The sequence below is a fragment of the Bombina bombina genome, chromosome 6 (genome assembly GCF_027579735.1).
Source record: "Bombina bombina isolate aBomBom1 chromosome 6, aBomBom1.pri, whole genome shotgun sequence".
Lineage (NCBI taxonomy): Eukaryota > Metazoa > Chordata > Amphibia > Anura > Bombinatoridae > Bombina > Bombina bombina.
Window position 1 is genome coordinate 1,122,991,471 of NC_069504.1, and position 23,871 is coordinate 1,123,015,341.

General features: G+C 40.3%; 1 protein-coding gene across 1 annotated transcript in view; it reads right to left on the bottom strand.

Annotated features, from left to right (window-relative positions):
* The window catches only part of ITPR2 (inositol 1,4,5-trisphosphate receptor type 2), a 920,836-nt gene that overhangs the window by 858,529 nt on the left and 38,436 nt on the right, over window positions 1-23,871 (bottom strand). The window contains exon 3 of the mRNA XM_053719707.1: window positions 12,516-12,667. Within this exon, the coding sequence (XP_053575682.1) occupies window positions 12,516-12,667 (152 nt within the window). The remainder of the gene's footprint in view (window positions 1-12,515; window positions 12,668-23,871) is intronic.

Consider the following 23,871-nt stretch of genomic DNA (forward strand, 5'->3'; position numbering starts at 1 on the left):
CTACGGTTGTCCAAGTCCTCTAGTTTATCTGTGAGTCTGGATGGTAGCCTCATAGTGTTTAAGTTCTGCTGTATGTCACTTCATGGAGGCAGCACTGTCTGTTTGGGGTTCCTCTACTTTAGACACCCTGCTGTCTAGCATATTAATGTCCTTTTTAAGATCTTGGAACAGACTTCGCATCTCCTTTAGCACGTTTTGAATATCCTCCTTCGAGGACAGGAGTTGCAGGTCATCTTTTGTGATATATTGCTGTGCTGGCTGATCGGTCATGTCTGAGTGTGGGGTATCTGCTAGCTTATTAGTAGTTAGGTTGCCTCTGTCTGATGGAGTAGCCACTTCCAATGGCTTCAAAAATTTACTCAGTGGCTTTAAATGAGGTCCCTTCTCTATTTTACTATGCCTCTTGTTAGGCATGCCTTAGTTAACAGTACCCCTAAACTTGTCTGGGTGTTTTAGACCCGTAAAAAAGTCACTTATTCTTGTGTTAGACTTTTAATCACTGCAGCAATGTTTACTTCGCTACTGGAAATTTGTTACCTGTGCCTTCTTTATCTTTTACCAGCTCCCAGTGATGTACACTGTTTTCCTTCATATAGTCCCTTATTTAGTAATCTTGGCGAGCGTTACCTCCCAATCTCAAACACGGACACACTGAAACCCAATTACTATATATAGGCTCTTCCAGAGGGCAGTTGCGGCCGCAACATAACAACTGTTTTTTTTAATTTTTGGCGGTTCTGCTTGGACTAAAGTCCTCTTCCAAGCCCACCTCTCTGTTAAGACCGGATGCTGTGCGGTCGGAGCTCTAGTCGTGACTCACAAGTCCCCTAGAGTTTTGCTATGTCTAACCTGCTCCGTTTCTCCCCAACAAGTCGTCGCTGTCCAACTTCGCTGCCACCAACCTCTTTCTCCTTCTTATTGCGTACTCACGCACTGGGTAATGGCGCCGCGCCAAAGTTCAGCGGGCCCACTCCGGGAGGGTAAGTGTTAGGAATTGTTAGCATGACTAGTGCCATCTTGTTCTTCGCCGCCATTTTGTCTTAGGCATCCATCTTGTCTAATGAATCTTTTATGATAGTGGTTTATTATGTAGTGAGAAATATGCTGATGTTAGGGAGACTTGCATAGCTAGAATAGCCCTGAGAATGACCCAGACGATGTGCTTGGATGCATTGTTATCTCTACAAGATGTCAAAGGGCTGTGATTTGTGCTGGGCTATGAGGCCCAGAGTTACTGTTATCTGAAGTTAGGTATGTCTGTAGAAATGACTCCCTAACACTCCTTTTCTTCCAATTATATTTTAAATGAGTTTCTTTGTTCTTGCAGAAATACTATGTGAAATGATGTAATTATGAATACGTCACTTGTTAAACCTATATGCTGTAATTCTTGGCTATAAAAAGTGCCTGAATAGTTTTTGGAATCATAGCTGTGTGGTCTGAAATCTATTCTCGTGGATATCCTGAACAAATAATGTATTCATTTCCAGCTGATATGGTGTATTCCAGGCCAAGCCCTGACTGACACGCCCCCCCCCCTCTGAAAACAACATCTAACAGTAAGTGACACAGAGTCAGACTGTTCCAGCAGATGTCACCCAGTCTGCAACTAAGCCCCCTGCTTTAACTTTTACACCTTTATAAAAGCTGTGTTATCACCCAGAGTTAGGAGTTTCTCTAAAATGTGGCCATTCACCTGCGTGGCCAAGCTCCTCCCTATACATGTGTATTAATGTGTTTATATGTATGTGCGCACATACATACATATATAGGCAAATTAACAAATATATATACACTTTTGAGCCCGTCTAAGTCAAACACCTCGAAATATTCAATATCATTTTTAAAAAAAAAAATTTTTAGTTTTTTTTAATAGAAATACCTGTTCCTCACTATATATATATATATATATATATATATATATATATATATATATTTACAATAGATAGATAGATAGATAGATAGATAGATAGATAGATAGAGTATTCTTAACGCATCTTTGCCCTTAGCACCTTCGGGTTATCCCTCGAGCAAAAGTCAGAAAGGACTTTTTTAGAATCCTTCATAGAAGTCAATGGAGAAAGGGAGTTAGCGTGGTCACGTTATCCAACCTCCAGATCTTAGCACGCCAGAGTGTTTCACTCAAGTGGTAACTTTTTACTTTCAACTTGTAATACCAGCGCAAACATGGGAGCGCTATTGATTAAACTTGAGCAGTGTTAGAGCTCAACAGCGCTTATATTTTTCTGCTCCATTTGTAACCCAGCCCTTATTCTTTATTAAACACAAACAAGCTGTGTAAGCAAATGATGTTCACTAGAGCACTCTTCACTGTTATGTTTTTAAACTCTAATTTAGATCTGCAGATTTTCAAACCATCACAACTTTTATTTAAAACAATAGGTTTTGATTAGTCTAAATTATCTAAGGCTTAAAATAATGTCAGGACTTTCATGTGGCAATACAAGATAATTAGGCTTGTTTTTAATCTTTCTGTTTTCTGGTCAGGTTATGTCATGTTTATAAACCTACACATAAGCAAGACTGGAAATAAATAGATTTACTGTTTTGAAGGTAAAGGGCGGTCATGCCAAATATTGATTTTAGATTTTCTTCTGTTCACTCAGTTTGCATTTTGTTAATTGATAAAAAAAGTATTATTAACATATCTATTATTTAAAAACATAATTTATGCTTACCTGATAAATTTATTTCTCTTGTAGTGTATCCAGTCCACGGATCATCCATTACTTATGGGATATTCTCCTTCCCAACAGGAAGTTGCAAGAGGATCACCCATAGCAGAGCTGCTATATAGCTCCTCCCCTCACTGCCATATCCAGTCATTCGACCGAAACAAGCCGAGAAAGGAGAAACCATAGGGTGCAGTGGTGACTGTAATTTAATTAAAATTTAGACCTGCCTTAAAAGGACAGGGCGGGCCGTGGACTGGATACACTACAAGAGAAATAAATTTATCAGGTAAGCATAAATTATGTTTTCTCTTGTTAAGTGTATCCAGTCCACGGATCATCCATTACTTATGGGATACCAATACCAAAGCTAAAGTACACGGATGATGGGAGGGACAAGGCAGGAACTTAAACGGAAGGAACCACTGCCTGTAGAACCTTTCTCCCAAAAACAGCCTCCGAAGAAGCAAAAGTATCAAATTTGGAAAATTTGGAAAAGGTATGAAGCGAAGACCAAGTCGCGGCCTTGCAAATCTGTTCAACAGAAGCCTCATTTTTAAAGGCCCAGGTGGAAGCCACAGCTCTAGTAGAATGAGCTGTAATCCTTTCAGGGGGCTGCTGTCCAGCAGTCTCATAGGCTAAATGGATTATACTCCGAAGCCAAGAAGAAAGAGAGGTTGCCGAGGCCTTTTGACCTCTCCTCTGTCCAGAGTAAACAACAAACAGGTTAGATGTTTGACGAAAATCTTTAGTAGCCTGTAAGTAAAACTTCAAGGCACGGACTACGCCTAGATTATGCAAAAGACGTTCCTTCTTTGAAGAAGGATTAGGACATAATGATGGAACAACAATCTCCTGATTGATATTCTTGTTAGAAACCACCTTAGGTAAAAACCCAGGTTTTGTACGCAGGACTACCTTATCTGAATAGAAGATCAGATAAGGAGAATCACAATGTAAGGCAGATAACTCTGAGACTCTTCAAGCCGAGGAAATAGCCATCAGAAAAAGAACTTTCCATGATAGAAGTTTGATATCAATAGAATGAAGGGGTTCAAACGGAACTCCTTGAAGAACTTTAAGAACCAAGTTTAAGCTCCATGGAGGAGCAACTGGTTTAAACACAGGCTTAATTCTAACTAAAGCCTGACAAAATGCCTGAACGTCTGGAACTTCTGCCAGACGCTTGTGTAAAAGAATAGACAGAGCAGAGATCTGTCCCTTTAAAGAACTAGCTGATAATCCTTTGTCCAAACCCTCTTGGAAGGACAATATCCTAGGAATCCTAACCCTACTCCATAAGTAATTCTTGGATTCACACCAATGAAGATATTTACTCCATATCTACGGGTAAATTTTCCTGGTGACAGGCTTTCGTGCCTGTATTAAGGTATCAATTACCGACTCGGAGAAGTCACGCTTTGATAGGATCAAGCGTTCAATCTCCATGCAGTCAGTCTCAGAGAAAGTAGATTCGGATGATTGAAAGGACCTTGTATTAGAAGGTCTTGTCTCAGAGGCAGAGTCCATGGTGGAAAGGATGACATGTCCACTAGGTCTGCATACCAGGTCCTGCGTGGCCACGCAGGCGCTATCAACATCACCAATGCTCTCTCCTGTTTGACTTTGGCAATCAGATGAGGGAGCAGAGGAAACGGTGGAAACACATAAGCCAGGTTGAAGAACCAAGGCGCTGCTAGAGCATCTATCAGTGCCGCTTCTGGGTCCCTGGACCTGGATCCGTAACAAGGAAGCTTGGCTTTCTGGCGAGACGCCATAAGATCCAGTTCTGGTTTGCCCCAACGGAGAACCAATTGAGCAAACACCTCCGGATGGAGTTCCCACTCCCCCAGATGAAAAGTCTGACTACTTAGAAAATCCGCCTCCCAGTTCTTTACACCTGGGATATGGATCACTGACAGGTGGCAAGAGTGAGTCTCTGCCCAGCAAATTATCTTGGAGACTTCTGACATCGCTAGGGAACTCCTGGTTCCCCCTTGATGGTTGATGTAAGCCACAGTCATGATGTTGTCTGACTGAAATCTGATGAACCTCAGTGTTGCTAACTGAGGCCAAGCTAGAAGAGCATTGAATATTGCTCTTAACTCCAGAATATTTATTGGGAGGAGTTTCTCCTCCTGAGTCCATGAACCCTGAGCCTTCAGGGAGTTCCAGACTGCACCCCAACCTAGAAGGCTGGCATCTGTTGTTACAATGGTCCAATCTGGTCTGCGAAAGGTCATACCTTTCGACAGATGGACCCGAGATAACCACCAGAGAAGAGAATCTCTGGTTTCCTGATCCAGATTTAGTAGAGGGGACAAATCTGTGTAATCCCCATTCCACTGACTGAGCATGCATAATTGCAGCGGTCTGAGATGCAGGCGCGCAAATGGCACTATGTCCATCGCCGCTACCATTAAGCCGATTACTTCCATGCACTGAGCCACCGTGGGGCGCGGAATGGAGTGAAGAACACGGCAAGCATTTAGAAGTTTTGATAACCTAGACACCGTCAAGTAAATTTTCATTTCTATAGAATCTATTAGAGTCCCTAGGAAGGAAACCCTTGTGAGAGGAGATAGAGAACACTTTTCTTCTTTCACTTTCCACCCATGCGACCTCAGAAATGCCAGAACTATCTCTGTATGAGACTTGGCAATTTGAAAGCTTGACACCTGTATCAGGATGTCGTCTAGGTAAGGAGCCACCGCTAGAAAGGCAAACCTCAAGAACCGATGATGATTCTTTTGAATCGGAATGTGAAGGTAGGCATCCTTTAAGTCCACTGTGGTCATGTACTGACCCTCTTGGATCATGGGTAAAATGGTTCGAATAGTTTCCATCTTGAATGATGGAACTCTGAGGAATTTGTTTAGGATCTTTAGATCCAAAATTGGTCTGAAGGTTCCCTCTTTTTTGGGAACCACAAACAGATTTGAATAAAACCCCTGTCCTTGTTTCGTCCGCGGAACTGGATGGAACACTCCCATTACAAGGAGGTCTTGCACGCTGCTTAGGAATGCCCCTTTCTTTATCTGGTTTGAAAATAATCTTGAAAGGTGAAATCTCCCTTGTGGAGGAGAAGCTTTGAAGTCCAGAAGATATCCCTGAGATATGATCTCCAACGCCCAGGGATCCTGAACATCTCTTGCCCACGCCTGGGCGAAGAGAGAGAGTCTGCCCCCTACTAGATCCGTTGTCGGATAGGGGGCCGCTCCTTCATGCTGTCTTAGAGGCAGCAGCAGGCTTTCTGGCCTGCTTGCCCTTGTTCCAGGACTGGTTAGGTTTCCAGGCCTGCTTGGAATGAGCAAAAGTTCCCTCTTGTTTTGAAGCAGAGGGAGTTGATTCTGCACCTGCCTTGAAATTTCGAAAGGCACGAAAATTAGACTGTGTGGCCCTTGATTTGGCCCTGTCCTGAGGAAGGGTATGACCCTTACCTCCAGTAATGTCAGCAATAATTTCTTTCAAACCAGGCCCGAATAAGGTCTGCCCCTTGAAAGTAATGTTGAGTAATTTAGACTTTGAAGTCACATCAGCTGACCAGGATTTAAACCATAGCGCCCTACGCGCCTGGATGGCGAATCCGGAATTCTTAGCCGTTAGTTTAGTCAAATGAACAATGGCATCAGAAACAAATGAGTTAGCTAGCTTAAGTGTTCTAAGCTTGTCAATAATTTCAGTCAATGGAGCTGTATGGATGGCCTCTTCCAGGGCCTCAAACCAGAACGCCGCCGCAGCAGTGACAGGCGCAATCCATGCAAGGGGCTGTAAAATAAAACCTTGTTGAATAAACATTTTCTTAAGGTAACCCTCTAATTTTTTATCCATTGGATCTGAAAAAGCACAACTGTCCTCAACCGGGATAGTGGTACGCTTTGCTAAAGTAGAAACTGCTCCCTCCACCATAGGGACTGTCTTGCCATAAGTCCCGTGTAGTGGCATCTATTGGAAACATTTTTCTAAATATAGGAGGAGGGGAAAAGGGCACACCGGGTCTATCCCACTCCTTGCTAATAATTTCTGTAAGCCTTTTAGGTATTGGAAAAACATCAGTACTCACCGGTACTGCATAGTATTTATCCAGCCTACACAATTTCTCTGGCACTGCAATTGTGTCACAGTCATTCAGAGCAGCTAATACCTCCCCAAGCAATACACGGAGGTTCTCAAGCTTAAATTTAAAATTAGAAATCTCTGAATCAGGTCTCCCCGATTCAGAGACGTCACCCACAGACTGAAGCTCTCCGTCCTCAGGTTCTGCATATTGTGACGCAGTATCAGACATGGCTCTTACAGCATCTACGCGCTCTGTATGTCGTCTAACCCCAGAGCTATCGCGCTTGCCTCTCAATTCAGGCAATCTGGCTAATACCTGTGACAGGGTATTATTCATAATTGCAGCCATGTCCTGCAAAGTAATCGCTATGGGCGTCCCTGATGTACTTGGCGCCATATTAGCGTGCGTCCCTTGAGCGGGAGGCGAAGGGTCCGACACGTGGGGAGAGTTAGTCGGCATAACTTCCCCCTCGACAGACCCCTCTGGTGACATGTCTTTTATAGATAAAGACTGATCTTTACTGTTTAAAGTGAAATCAATACATTTAGTACACATTCTCCTATGGGGCTCCACCATGGCTTTTAAACATAATGAACAAGTAGTTTCCTCTGTGTCAGACATGTTTGTACAGACTAGCAATGAGACTAGCAAGCTTGGAAAACACTTTAAACCAAGTTAACAAGCAATATAAAAAACGTTACTGTGCCTTTAAGAGAAACAAATTTTGACAAAATTTGAAATAACAGTAAAAAAAGGCAGTTACACTAACAAAATTTTTACAGTGTATGTAACAGGTTAGCAGAGCATTGCACCCACTTGCAAATGGATGATTAACCCCTTAATACCAAAAACGGAATAATAAATGACAAAAACGTTTTTAAACACAGTCACAACAACTGCCACAGGTCTACTGTGGTTGTTACCCTCCTCAAACACGACTTTTGAAGCCTTTTGAGCCCTTCAGAGATGTCCTGTATCATGCAGAAGGATGCTGAGTGTCTCTGTCTGTAATTTCAGCTGCACAGAAAAGCGCCAAAATAGGCCTCTCCCACTCATATTACAACAGTGGAAAGCCTCAGGAAACTGTTTCTAGGCAAAAATCAAGCCAGCCATGTGGAGAAAAACTAGGCCCCAATAAGTTTTGTCACCAAACATATATAAAAACGATTAACATGCCAGCAAACGTTTTATATTACACTTTTATAAGAGTATGTATCTCTGTTAATAATGATACCAGTCGCTATTAAATCACTGCATTTAGGCTCAACTTACATTAATCCGGTATCAGCAGCATTTTTCTAGCAAATTCCATCCCTAGAAATATGTTAACTGCACATACCTTATTGCAGGGAAACCTGCACGCCATTCCCCCTCTGAAGTTACCTCACTCCTCAGAATATGTGAGAACGGCAATGGATCTTAGTTACTTCTGCTAAGATCATAGAAATCACAGGCAGATTCTTCTTCTAATGCTGCCTGTGAGAAAACAGTACACTCCGGTACCATTTAAAAATAACAAACTTTTGATTGAAGTTAAAAACTAACTATAATACACCACTCTCCTCTTACTACGTCCATCTTTGTTGAGAGTTGCAAGAGAATGACTGGATATGGCAGTGAGGGGAGGAGCTATATAGCAGCTCTGCTATGGGTGATCCTCTTGCAACTTCCTGTTGGGAAGGAGAATATCCCATAAGTAATGGATGATCCGTGGACTGGATACACTTAACAAGAGAAATATTATTACTTTACAGCATTTTTTTTCACATCTGCCTGAAACTTCTGCACAGTTGAGTACATATTTTATATATACTGTGCATATGTGTGTGTATATATATATATATACTGTGTATATGTGTGTGTATATATATATATATACTGTGTATATGTGTGTATATATATTATAATGTAATTCTTATTATCTTATCTTTCTAGTCTATTTTATTTTAGCTAACAAAATTCAAGTACACAATGAATAAGAAAAGTAATGTAGCATCTAATGCCCCACAATGCTTAAAATACCAATGCTGATTGGCTGATCTGTACTTACTGCTGTGTTTAAATGTAGCTCTTTAATAACAAAGATAGAAAATGTGAACATTATCCCTTTAAACTGATATGAAAGTAAGGGGCCTATCTATCAAGCCTTCAGACTCGCCAGAAACACAAGTTATGGAGCAGCGATCTAAAGACCGCTGCTCCATAACCTGTCCGCTTGCCCTGAGGAGGCGGACAGAGATCGCCGCAATTCAACCCGATCGAATACGATTGGGTTGATTGACACCCCCCTGCTAGCGGCCGATTGGTGGCACAATGCTGAATGCGGAGAGCGTATTGCTATTCGCATTCAGCGAAGTCTGTCGAATATGATCCGCAATGTCGGATCGTGTCCGACAGGCCTTTCATAAATAGGCGCCTAAGAGTTAAACTCATGGATCAGACAGAACACTGGGAGCTAGCTGGTGATTGGGACTACACGCATATGCCACTTGTCATTGGCTCACTAGTTGTCTTCAGCTAGGTCACAGTAGTGCATTGTTGCTCTGGTGCTGATTTTAACTATGTGTTTAACTATGTGTTTAACCCCTTTGCACTGTTAAACATAGCCATGTTTCAGTAAGCTTTCTTGTCTTTTTAGGCAAATATGTGCAATGCTGCTTACTCCAAATACAGGCTGAATCTAAGAAATTAAGCTTTTGGCTGGGGTGTCTTTGCCTCTTCCTGGTGGCCAGGTTCTGAATTCCCAAAAGTAATAAATGCAACTGTGGACTCTTTCCATCTGAAGAAATAATTTATGTTTTTTTGTTGCTTGGAGGGGTTGTATTTTCAAAGCATAGACTGCTCTCTGGGCAGGCTTATCAACTAGTAAATACATAAATACATACGTACACACATATAGACATACATATAAATGCATATGTACAAACATATAGACATACATATAAGTGCATATGTACAAACATATAGACATACATATAAGTGCATATGTACACACATATAGACATACATATAAGTGCATATGTACACACATATAGACATACATATAAATACATACGTACACACATATAGACATACATATAAATGCATATGTACACACATATAGACATACATATAAGTGCATATGTACACACATATAGACATACATATAAGTGCATATGTACACACATATAGACATACATATAAGTGCATATGTACACACATATAGACATACATATAAATACATACGTACACACATATAGACATACATATAAATACATACGTACACACATATAGACATACATATAAATACATATGTACACACATATAGACATACATATAAATACATACGTACACACATATAGACATACATATAAGTGCATATGTACACACATATAGACATACATATAAATACATACGTACACACATATAGACATACATATAAATACATACGTACACACATATAGACATACATATAAATACATACGTACACACATATAGACATACATATAAATACATATGTACACACATATAGACATACATATAAATACATATGTACACACATATAGACATACATATAAATACATACGTACACACATATAGACATACATATAAGTGCATATGTACACACATATAGACATACATATAAATACATACGTACACACATATAGACATACATATAAATACATACGTACACACATATAGACATACATATAAATACATACGTACACACATATAGACATACATATAAATACATATGTACACACATATAGACATACATATAAATACATATGTACACACATATAGACATACATATAAATACATACGTACACACATATAGACATACATATAAATACATATGTACACACATATAGACATACATATAAGTGCATATGTACAAACATATAGACATACATATAAATACATATGTACACACATATAGACATACATATAAATACATATGTACACACATATAGACATACATATAAATACATACGTACACACATATAGACATACATATAAATACATACGTACACACATATAGACATACATATAAATACATACGTACACACATATAGACATACATATAAATACATATGTACACACATATAGACATACATATAAATACATATGTACACACATATAGACATACATATAAATACATACGTACACACATATAGACATACATATAAATACATATGTACACACATATAGACATACATATAAGTGCATATGTACAAACATATAGACATACATATAAGTGCATATGTACACACATATAGATATACATATAAGTGCATATGTACAAACATATAGACATACATATAAGTGCATATGTACACACATATAGATATACATATAAGTGCATATGTACACACATATAGACATACATATAAGTGCATACGTACACACATATAGACATACATATAAGTGCATTGGAGCCCTTGGCAGTTAAAATAGATGAAAAATGTAAAATCAGTTATGTAATATTCATATGTAATAAAGAATTTAACGGTATATTTACAATAAATATTTCACATTCCAATGTTTATAGCAGGATATGTTCCATGTATTTTTAAATAGATATTGCTATATATATAATCATGTGTGTATAGATATATAATGTACCAAAATGCCATCAAATATATACAGAAATATGTATTTATAAATAAATAGAACGTATTCTGTTATATGAAGAACATTAGAATGTGAAATATTGATATTTTTATGTTGGGTTAGCGCACATGAGAATAAGTGATCAGTTTTGAGCGCGAGTAGGGTGCCCTAATGCTTATTGGGTTAGCGCACAAGCAAAAACAGTTTACGTTCAATTTATAATACAAGCGCAACCCGACGTGCACAAATAGTTTACTTCTAGCGCGATTAACACTCGAGCGGCACTTTAAATAGCGCTCCACTTGTAATCTGGCCTTAATCAGGAATAACTATTTATGTATACATATTTAATAACCATATTAAACAATGAGAACATGTTCATGAATTATAAGAGAGATACAAATGGAACAGACAATTTTAAGAGCTATGGTGAGTAAGTATCTCTTGTGTAAGATTTGCATGTCCCGCTACTTGCCGACCGGAGGTACGCCCGGCTACTTGCCGACCGGAGGCACGCCCGGCTACTTGCCGACCGGAGGCACGCCCGGCTACTTGCAGACCGGAGGCACGCCCGGCTACTTGCAGACCGGAGGCACGCCCGGCTACTTGCAGACCGGAGGCACGCCCGGCTACTTGCAGACCGGAGGCACGCCCGGCTACTTGCAGACCGGAGGCACGCCCGGCTACTTGCCGACCGGAGGCACGCCCGGCTACTTGCAGACCAGAGGCACGCCCGGCTACTTGCAGACCGGAGGCACGCCCGGCTACTTGCAGACCGGAGGCACGCCCAGCTACTTGTAGACCGGAGGCACGCCCAGCTACTTGTAGACCGGAGGTACGCCCAGCTACTTGCAGACCGGAGGTACGCCCAGCTACTTGCAGAACGGAGGTACGCCCAGCTACTTGCAGAACGGAGATACGCACCGGCTACTTGCAGACCGGAGGTACGCACCGACTACTTGCAGACCGAAGGTACGCACCGGCTACTTGCAGACCGAAGGTACGCACCGGCTACTTGCAGACCGAAGGTACGCACCGGCTACTTGCAGACCGGAGGTACGCACCGGCTAGTTGCAGACCGGAGGTACGCACCGGCTACTTGCAGACAGGTGGGCTTCTAAACTTACATATCGATATTTGGGCACTAAAGTAAGTAAACAGTATCTTACCTGGGTACCAGGCAGTCTGCCCGCTGTAGAGTGGTGGCATCGAGTTCAAACAAAGATGCAATATCATTGCCGTGTGGCACTGACACAAGAGTGTAGATAGTTTTTTCTCCAGCCTGCCATTTCCTTTTCCCAACAGGAAGGTCTCCATCTTTCTGCAGAGATAGTGACAAACATTTTAAAATGGTAACCATTGTTAAAATAAAAAAGTAAATATATTCATTTCTCTTTTATATGTGTTTTCTAAAAAGCAGGTATCTATGAGCTAAATAAAACAACTACTTTTTATGCTTGTGGGGCATATAGTTTTTAGCGAATAAGCAGTCAGTCATTAGGGAAATAGTTAAACACAAATGTAAATTTATTCAACATACTTTTATCATACCTAGAATATATTAAGTATCTTTACATTTTGGAGTTTAATGTCATTTAAATGTGAGCTCAATAAGGTTTGAATTGAGCCAGTGTCCCAACTGACTATGGAGAATATTCTAACCCTTTTTTTAGAGAACTATCTACAAAATCTCCTAAAGAGCTTTACAAATCGTGATAAGTTTTTTGTAGGATTAGATTATACCCAAGTAACAAATAAGTACGGGGGTAAAAATAAATGACATGAAAAAAAAAATTACTGAGTCATCTAGTTCAAGATTTTCTTTGGGTAGGATGAAGAACAAAGGAGAGATTATAAGCCTCTCTTAATAGGAGGGGTTTGAAAAAGCGTCTGAAACTATACAAGGTTAAAGACAGTCTAGTGGAGAGCGGTAAAGAGTTAATTTTTATTCATTTTTTTTAATGTATTTTGTTGTGTTTAAAAACTATTTGGTTTATTTGTATTATGCATGCTTGTTATTATTATTCAATAAATGCTGGGAGAGGAGGGTTGTAACTAACTTTATCATGTGCATTTTAAATTTAATTCTACTTATATTATATAATTTACTTATTAGTTTCCTCTAATTAGGAGCATACCTAGATATACTAAAAAGAGTTAACGTCTTCAGCATTATAAAGCAGACGTGTTTGCAAACACTGCTGCCCTCTAGTGCTGTATTACATTGTTAAAGAGATATTAAACCCTTCATGCCAGGAGCATGTGTTAAAACATTTGCTAGAAAAATAAAGTCACGCAACCGCCTATGCGATCACATTATTTCAAGGCCAGGATCGGGGGACTGCCTATGATGCTAGGCACACCGCCCATACGAATTTCCCATATAATAAAAAAGGTACAGAGCAGGACGACAAAAAAGGTAGGACGTCCCATGTCGTCCCAATGGCGTTAAAGCACAGTGCTGCTATGGAACTAACGGCGTTAGGCAGTTAAACAGTGCTCCTTTGGTAAAAACAAAGTAAACATAAACAATATGTAAACACTGCAATTAGTGTTAAGAAATCTGACGTTGGCCACTAAGGTTGCATTCTGAGTATAGATTCCCCACTCCGTGTATCTCTACTACTATTTTATGACAGATGTTTGCCTAAATGAGACTTGCAGCAATTTATCAAAACTAAAGCAAAACAAAATAAACCCAAAACAATATACAGAGTCAGTACTCAGATCTCCCCATATAGGGGTCTACAGGGTAATGCATCTGATCTTAAAATAAACCCAAAACAATATACTGTGATCAATAGGTGACCCCTTGCTGTCCTGAGCCTGGGGGCTTGCGGGAGCAGCACCACCTCTTCGGACAGACAGCATCACCCATCAGTTCATATGCAATACGATTCCATAAATGAATGAGAAGAGCTGCCAGATTGTGGTTTGTGTGACAGTGTCATGTTTGCAAAATAAAAAAAAATGCTGTACCAGGAAGGAGGATTTGGGGAATATTAACAAAGGGCTTTTTTGAACTGCAAAATAAATATTTCTTTATATTTGAAAGCTGAGGGTATCAGTGAGGTAACTGCACATGCTGCACAATTATAGTAAAAACATATTAATGTTTACTGATCCTTTAAAGTGATGGGGGGGGGCACCACAGGAGTAGCCCGCACAGGAAGCCTGGACACCTAAGGCCGGCCCTGCCTGTGAGTCAGATTGCATATCATTCTATTTATATGGGACAGAGCTGAAACCAAATGGCGCATTACGCACTGGGCTTTAGCTACTCCCGCTAACAAGGGAATTGAATTGGCAATTGCCTATATCGTGTCCACGGCAGGAGAATGGTGACTTGCTCCAGCAATCAGAGTGTGAAAGTAAGAGGGAGCAAGCACATGGGATGCAGCCTTTATTAGCGTGCTATGGTGCTCAATAACTTAATGTCACGCCGCTGCATGCTATGGCTGTTGCTATAGACGCGCCCATGGTGACTCGTTGCTATGGCCGTTGCCATAGATCCGGCGGTGGTCGTTGTCTTTCTCTCCTGATGCCGCTTCCCCATACACCTGGGAGGTCTCCTTGACGCGAACAGGCGCCTATGTAAGTACCTCCTTCACTTCATCTCACTGCCCAAGTATAGGTGTTACTGTGTGTGCTCCTGGGTGCTGTATTTTTATATCGCTGGATTGCCTTATCATTGCTGAACTCTGCCTGTCTCACCACTCTGCTTGCTTAACCCTTGTACTGCTGGATTGCCTTATCATTGCTGAACTCTGCTTGCTTAACCCTTGTACTGCTGGATTGCCATATCGTTACTTAACTCTGCCTGTATGACCACTCTGCTTGCTTAACCCTTCTACTGCTGGATTGCCTTGTCATTGCTGAACTCTGCCTGTTTGACCACTCTACTTGCTTAACCCTTGTACTGCTGGATTGCCATATTGTTACTGAACTCTGCCTGTCTGACCACTCTGCTTGCTTAACCCTTGTACTGCTGGATTGCCATATCATTATTGAACTCTGCCTGTCTGACCACTCTGCTTGCTTAACCCTTGTACTGCTGGATTGCCATATTGTTACTGAACTCTGCCTGTCTGACCACTCTGCTTGCTTAACCCTTGTACTGCTGGATTTTCTTGTCATTGCTGAACTCTGCCTGTCTGATCACTCTGCTTGCTTAACCCTTGTACTGCTGGATTGCCATATTGTTACTGAACTCTGCCTGTCTGATCACTCTGCTTGCTTAACCCTTGTACTGCTGGATTGCCTTGTCATTGCTGAACTCTGCCTGTTTGACCATTCTATTGGTTTACCCCTGAAGTTTAGAAGTAAACCGGAATATTGTTTAAAATCACATTCTCTATCTGAATCATAAAAGAACAATTTTGGTTTCATGTCCCTTTAAATCTGCAAAGGGTTTAATGAAGATCTTTAGTACCAATTTGACCTAACATAACACAGCAAAGAGTTCACAGCCAGTTTTATTGTGATGAACAAGATTTTATTTGTGTTTCCTACTTTAGATTGCAAGTTCCGATGGACAAGTTATATGTGAGGTACAATAGCGCAGGAAGAAAACGTATAATTGGCATAAAAAAACGGATTTTTATTTGTGCTTACGTCTCCTTTACAAGTTCTGCTATATCATCATTAATGCTTCGCTGACTTTACAATGAACACAGCAGGCTAAGGAGCTCTTTATGGTAAATACGAGCAGCATTATCAGAATATTTCTAGGAGGCAGAAAGCTTTGCACTGAGCGAGGGCCTGAGGTGTCTGCGTGGCTTGTATATTGCTTTGAGTCTGTGGGAGGCCGTCTGCTTTCTACAGACACCTTCGCTGTTGACTCACTTGTGAGTCATTCCCATTTTTAGCAGAGACATCACACTCCAACACAGGAGCTTCCCAAGATACTGAGAATCAGCAACACATGAGCTTCCAGTGCTGATCCAGACTGAAGGCAGCACAGAATAATCACTCTGCAGCATCTGGGTTTGTGCGTGCAAGGAGTTCCCCCAGTGACTTCTGACGTAGTTAAACGTGGCTCTGTCACACTGGGATCAACTTGCTCAGTGTCTGACGTGCAGTGTATTTATAGCACAGCAACACAACCACTTACCATTTGTAAGCACCTTGCCTGCAACTTACTGACTTGTTAAAGACAACCATAGAATTTGTCATTTGCTGAAAACTTAATCGTGCCAAACTGCCAGCTATATATATATATATATATTGTGACAGGGTGAGAGAAGGAGTGTATGTTAGCAGGAGATTGGAAAGGTCACTTTTTCCCCTCTAACAAAGTGTTAATTTGTTAGTAGCTCACCACAGCTGATTCTGCTTAAATCATTTGGATCCTGCTGCAGAGATAGGATCCTGCTGCAGAGAGAAACGAGATGGACATTTGAGCTTAATACCCTTACACCAGAAGGACTGAATGTTAAGCTGGACTGGCAATGCTGCTTCTAAAAATTTTCTAAAAATTTACTAAATTTACTAAAGTGAAGAAAAAACAATAGTTATCTAGTTGTAAATAATATGTGATGCAGTTGCAGCAGCTTTCACTATGTATTTCATCAGAATTGAACTAGTTTAACTATGTGTTTAACTATGAGTTTAACTATGTGTTTAATTCCTCAAGATATATTTAGAGTCATCACCTGACTGATGATGCAATACAGTTAGTATATTGGCTCCTATTAATATTACAGGATTAATTCCCCTAATAGGAGGAACGCTACCAACAGTAAAATATGATGTAGTCGATAGATTGCTAATATAGCAAAAGAAGGGAAGGATAATGACATACTGTGTGATGTTTTTATTGAGTTTAAGATTTGTAGACGATAGAGTATAAGTTTTTTGTTTTTGTTTGTTTACACAGGGTTACTAAGGTGAAAAAACGATCACTGATTATGAGCTCCCTAGTTACAGGCGACATCTATAATGACGTGAGTATGCTAGGGTTGGCAACGGTAAGTGGTTGGCGACTTCCGGTGGTGAGACCTGACAAAGAGTGGCGTCTCATATAGGATGACGTCATAGGGGCGCCGGGTAAACACCGCTAGAAGCCGCATGGATGAGAGGTGAATATACAAAGCACATACTAATTAATTAAATTGTTTATGCAAATTGTTTATGCAAATGAGTATTGAGTAGGGTATAAGAATTGTAATGATTTGAGCACATTGTAAGTAAGTCTGAGGACGGGGGTGAAACCCCGAAACGTCACTGGATACAAAGTAAAGAAAAGTTTGTGAATATAAACGGAGAGTGCCTGCTTTTTTCCGATACTATATATATATATATATATATATATATATATACATACATACAGAGAGAAGTGCACTCACAGGAACGAACAACTGGCTCAATACCATTGTTAGCCTGTTCTATGGTGATTTACCACCTGGGTGCAGCTTTTTAGCCCAGTAATGCTTTTCACAGAGAAGAAATTTCCTGTAGTATATCAGTCTGATCCCGCCTATTACGGTCAGTCCAGCGCCGAAATACCAGGCAATTCCTCTCTGAACAAGGAACACAGCAACCCCAGACGATCGTTTCGGCCTTCATTGGGCCTCGTCAGTGAGGAATTGCCTGGTATTTCGGCGCTGGACTGACCGTAATAGGCGGGATCAGACTGATATACTACAGGAAAGTTCTACTCTGTGAAAAGCATTGCTGGGCTAAAAGAAGTTGCACCCAGGTGGTAAATCGCCATAGAACAGGCTAACAATGGTATTGAGCTGGTTGTTCGTTCCTGTGAGTGCATTTCTCTCTGTGTGTATATATATATATATATATATATATATATATATATATATATATATACACACACACGTATATCACTGGCTTCTATATCATGAATAATAATATATTATGAAGATATATATATACAGCTAGGCCAGACATGATAGCTACATACAGTACACACACACATATATACAGTATATATATATAATCTATATCACTGGCTTCTGCATCATAAATAATAATATAATATAAAGATATTTACAGCTTTGGCATACAGAATTGGCTTTGGCTATTATAGATTAGTGGTTCCAATAATTTGGAGCCAGAGAAGTAAGGAGACCGGCCAGGGGGTGGAAAGGTCAAGCAAGTGCTTTTTAAGATTGGTGTGATTGACGCGTGCTTAAATGTATCAGGAAATGTGCCAGTGGCTAGAGACTGGTTAAAGAGAGTAACTAGAGCAGGTGTTAAAGAAGCAGAGAGAGAGGGAACAAAAGTCATGAAGGAATAGGGTCAAGTGGACAGGTTGTGAGATGAGCAGATATGAGTATGAAGACTTCTTCATTTGTTACAGGAAAAAAAAGCAACAGATATAATAATAGAAGTGGTCGGTAGGAGGGCTGGGTTTGTCAATTTAATTTTCAAGTGATCAGCAATAATTGGAGCAGTGAGTTTGGTAGTGGACAGAGGTGCAGGCGGATGTAGGAGGGAGTTAACGGTTGAATTTATAAAGCAGGAAATCAGCAAGGGTGTGCGTGAACATTGCTGAAGATGGCAGGTCTGTTTCGTGTATCACGGCTGTCATTGTGCACATGATGTACGATGAACAGTGGAGGGTGCAGCTTTGTCAATTGTTAATTTGAGTGCCAAATTATACTGTAAGACCACAAGATCTGGACAAGAGATGGATGTGTAATAGGTATAAGCATAGCCTTGTAAAACAGGTGTGGAATTGGTTTTAGCACAAAGTTGTGTAATAGGCATAAGTGCAGCCTTCTAAAACAGGTGTAGAATTGGTAACAGTGTAATACGAATAAGCACAGACCTGTAAAACAGGTGTATAACTGGTTTAAAAATACAGATGTGGGGATATCAGAGATGAGAGCTTTGAAACTGTAGCAACCAGTGGGAAAATGAAATCTAGACCAATTTCTTCTATGTTGTACTTTCTACGGGAGCGCCTACTTTGTTTGAAAAGTGATGTCTCTCGGAGATCCCCATGAGAGGCACACTAGCATCATCTAGATTCCTTCTGGGCACACTCTATGGGGGGCATTTTACCAAAATATTTGTTAAAGTGGCACACAGAATTAGGTAATACTCTAGATAACAATAAATGGGGGTTGGCCTTTTACAGGTCTTCGTCATAAGCACAGATCCTCAAACTTAATTTCAAAGACCTGAGTACATGATATCTCACTCCAGTAAGATAGCGATACCTACATAGAAATGATAGAGGGCTGTGCTAAAGGTGCTGCAGAGATACTGGTAATATTGGTGGTAACATTTGGTGGTCATGTAAACATTTGCAACCCCCGTGGAAGGAAATTGATAGATTGGGGAAATTCCTATACGGATCCAGCTTCTCATTGCAACCTACACGTTTTCTTAAACCAGCTACTTGCAAAATGACACATGGTCTAGCTCAGATTGCCATCAATAGTGCCAAATCTGTAATAGCTAGAGGATGGAGGTCCCCTTCCCTCTATCACACAGTGGCACAACAGACTAGAGGAACGTCTGATGTTGGAGGGATATGGTTTCTAGAAACACAACTAGACTTATTTCACTCCATTCAGCTTTATTGGGATCAATATAAGGCCCTAAACAAACGCCTATCAGTTTTTAAGACTGGAGATTGGTGGATCCTCTGACGCCTCCACCAGGTTACTCTTCCTATCTGCCTTTCTTTCCCTCTGTAATTACTTCGGAGGTTATTTCTCTCTCATATAAGTTCCAAACCACCCTCCAATTAGATGTATATGCTAGAAAATATCGAAGACATTAATACACACATATATGAAGAGAAGAAATGTTGCATATTGGTAAAAATATTTATTAGCTAGGACACAGTGAACTCTTCATAAATTGAATATGCTACAATTTCAGTATTATGTACATTTCAAAAACAAATTTTTATTAGATCTGCTATTTGTCCTTTTTGACTTTTGTCAAAAAAAAAAGAATATAGATGTGTAATAGGTACAGACCTGAAAACTGGTATAAGCATAGAGATGTGTAATAGGAAAGTACAGCCCTGTAAATACAGTACAGAAACAACTCCTAGGATTTGAGGATACAAAATGTACGTCAGCTCTATTTAATAATAAAGTTTACCTCACAGCACAAATACTTCAATATAAACCAAACACAACAATATATTTTTACATATTCATAATATTGAAATGTGCTATAAAACAGCAGTAGATAACAAGTTCAAGATATACCAGGTAAAAGGAAAGCAGCGTCGCTCAAGTCTGCAATTGAATAGCAGCAGACGTGGTCTAATCAGAGCAGGGTTCCCATTAGGGTAGGAGAGTGCAAGCTTGCGCCGTATACTGTAGCGTGGTGCCAACCATATGAATAGGCTGAGTCAGCCAAAACAACATCGAAGAAGAGAACAGGCAGCACTCCAGGAATCCTGATTAAAAACAGTCCTTTATTGAGAACAACTTAAAACAAGCACTCTAGGTACAATCATGGTCGGAGGATTCCTAACATGTTTTGTGCCGTGCGGCACTTACTCATAGCATCCTATGAGTAAGTGCCGCACGGCACGAATCATGTTAGGACTCCTTTTTCTCCGACCATGATTGTACCTAGAGTGCTTACCCAAGCAACATAGATGTCCCCTGAGATATGAATTGACCGGCACAAAAAACATAAAGCAAGTTTTAATTGCTGAGAGACCACTAGTTTTGACGCAAAGAGCCATTCCCTACCAGACAAGGCCCTGCTCCATCTAACTCTACTAGTGGTTGCCCGACAGGGACATTCCTTGAGGGAAATCATACTATATAATCTGCACTCAGCTATATACTACTGCACCTACCTTTTGGTGGGGGGGGGGGAGTATTTTCTCTCCTCCCCTTTATACCAATAAAACCTACACCAGTACAAAACAACCATACACTGACATTAGCCACGGGCCTGGTCGCATCTACCTATCCTTGGGGCACAAGCTTAACCTCCCTTGCCCCTATATTGCTCTTGTTGGATATATCTTTGAGGCGAGGTGATGTGACGCTAGAGCTACTACCTTGTTTGTGCTCTAAATATTTCAAGATTACTGACACCAGCTCCAAAATGTTGGGGTAAAATAACCTGTTGGGAGCGGGAGTACACCCCAATTCAAACATACTAACAAAGAGTATCCAGGCTCTGCTGGCATATGGGCTAGAACCTCTATAGACTAGTTGAAAGAAACCCTATTCATAACCAAGGGGAGAATCTAACATTTGGCGCTATTCATAGGCTAACAATCCAGAAACAAGTCATAATGTCCCACTCAAATAGAAAAAAAACTAAGGACGGTAGCAGATCATTTTCACAGTAAATTTGTTGCCGAAAGGGACCTGATTGATGAAGATTCCAGAGACTCACCGATTAGGCAAGGAGAACCTGAGGCACATGTTTCCCGGATGCAATCCCCAGGTAGATCTGACCATATCTCACTCATAGAACTCATTAATTCTCTGTCATCTAAAATGGATTCTCATCACTCATCTTTAAAGCAGGAAACCAAATCCACAGTTGCGGAACTCAAAAGAGACATTGCTACCCTAGGCGAAAGAACAGATGTCCTCGAAAGGAAACCCGAGGTCTTAGCGACTGATCACGCTAATTTGATGTCATATACTCAAACACTGGCTGAGATGATTTCGGACCTAGAGGCGAAGTTAGCAGACTTAGAGGACAGATCGAGACGCAACAATATATGTATTTGTGGAATACCTGAAAGCATCTCTGCTAATGAACTCTCTGTATATCTCTCTGAACTGTTTGAAGCCCTTCTAGGCCCATTGCAAGAGAGCCAAAGATTGACAGAGCACTCAGATCTAGAAACTCCTATCAGGCACAGCCAAGAGATGTCATAATAAGACTCCACTATTTTACATTCAAAGAAAAAGTGCTGAAAGCAGCTTATCTCAATAAAAATCTACCAGACCCCTTCAAGGAGATTCAGTTCTTCCCTGATCTGTCGTCACACACCTTGACAAAAAGGAGGTCCTTCCATCCAGTTACTTAGTGCTTACGCAATCACTCTATAAGATACAGATGGGGATTTCCTGTGAAGCTTTTTTTCCAGCACAATGGACATTCTTATACTATAACAACCATTAAACATGGTATGGAAGTACTGGACACTTTGAATCTTCTACAAGGATCCTCTTCTACATCTCATTCTCAACATAATCCCCCTTCTTCTCGGCAAGGATCCTCTTCTACTTCTCAACCCCATCAAGATTCCCCATCTCTTCGAGCGGCTGCTCCAGAGTGGGATCCTAAGCCTAGACGCTTATCTCCAGCCCATAAAAGAAGAAACCTGTCTCAGCAAGAACTGAGATAACTGTATCCTTTTCTAAAAAGTTTCTTAGATAAATTAGTCATAATCTGTGCAGGAACATTTCAAAGCTTCTAGAGGTTCTCAAATAATTGAGCCTCTTATTAGAAAATGTTGGCCGTAGATTTTGTTGCCCTGTTAATCATATAATTCAATTATTATTATTATTATCGGTTATTTGTAGAGCGCCAACAGATTCCGCAGCGCTAATAGGGTGTATGCTACCAATTTCCTCTAAACTACAGTTAAGGTCACTCATAGTTAATTGTACTGTAAACTGTTTGTATACTTATTGTTTGTTTATTGTATCAACATTAATGCTCTCTACTAACTCCCCAAAACTAAAGGACCGATGAAGCATATTGTATAACCCAACTATCCCTCACTCCCTATAGAGAGAGGTAGACAGCATACATATTTAGATGTCACTATTTTGCTCCTGGGATTGAACTTGGGCGTCAGTGGTCCCAAATCATTTATAGCTAAAAACCTGGGCAGTTCTACTGTATAGTGACATCCATATAGTTGGATCTATATAAATTCTCACAACTGCTAGGTCTATATTCTGTCGTCCTTGTTCTCTTATTAGCTATAATCACGTATGCCCCCACATTCTTAAATGCTGAACTTTGTGTGCTTCATTATGCCTGAGGTCAATTATCCATACACTTGAAGTGGTCCTGACCAGAGACAAGAGAGGATATAATTTGAGTACTATATTGATACTAAGGGGAGATAAGCTGAGATAAAAGTCACCGACATTCCATATTATTTGGTTGGTTGAACTAATAAGCTAAGCATATTACTCAATCTTTGGGGAACGATATAACTCAACTAAGTCATAAGCTGCCAAAATTCCTCTAAATCATAGTTAAGGTGACTCATAGTTAATTGTACTGTACGCTGGTTGATTAATTACGGTTTGTATTTTGTATCATTATTAATGTTCTCTTTAGCTCCTTAGAACTAAAGGATCAACGAAGTATAGTTTAGAACTCAACTATTCCTCACTCCCTTTAGTGAGATGTAGACAGCATACATATTTAGATGTCAATATTTCGCTACTGGGACTGTACTTGGGTGTAATTGGTCCTAATTCACTCATAGCTAAAACATGGGCAGTCCTACTATATATATACCACATCCATATTTTAGGATTTATATAAATTTATACAACTGCTAGGTCCAGATTTTCTCGTCATTAATCTTTTTAGTAA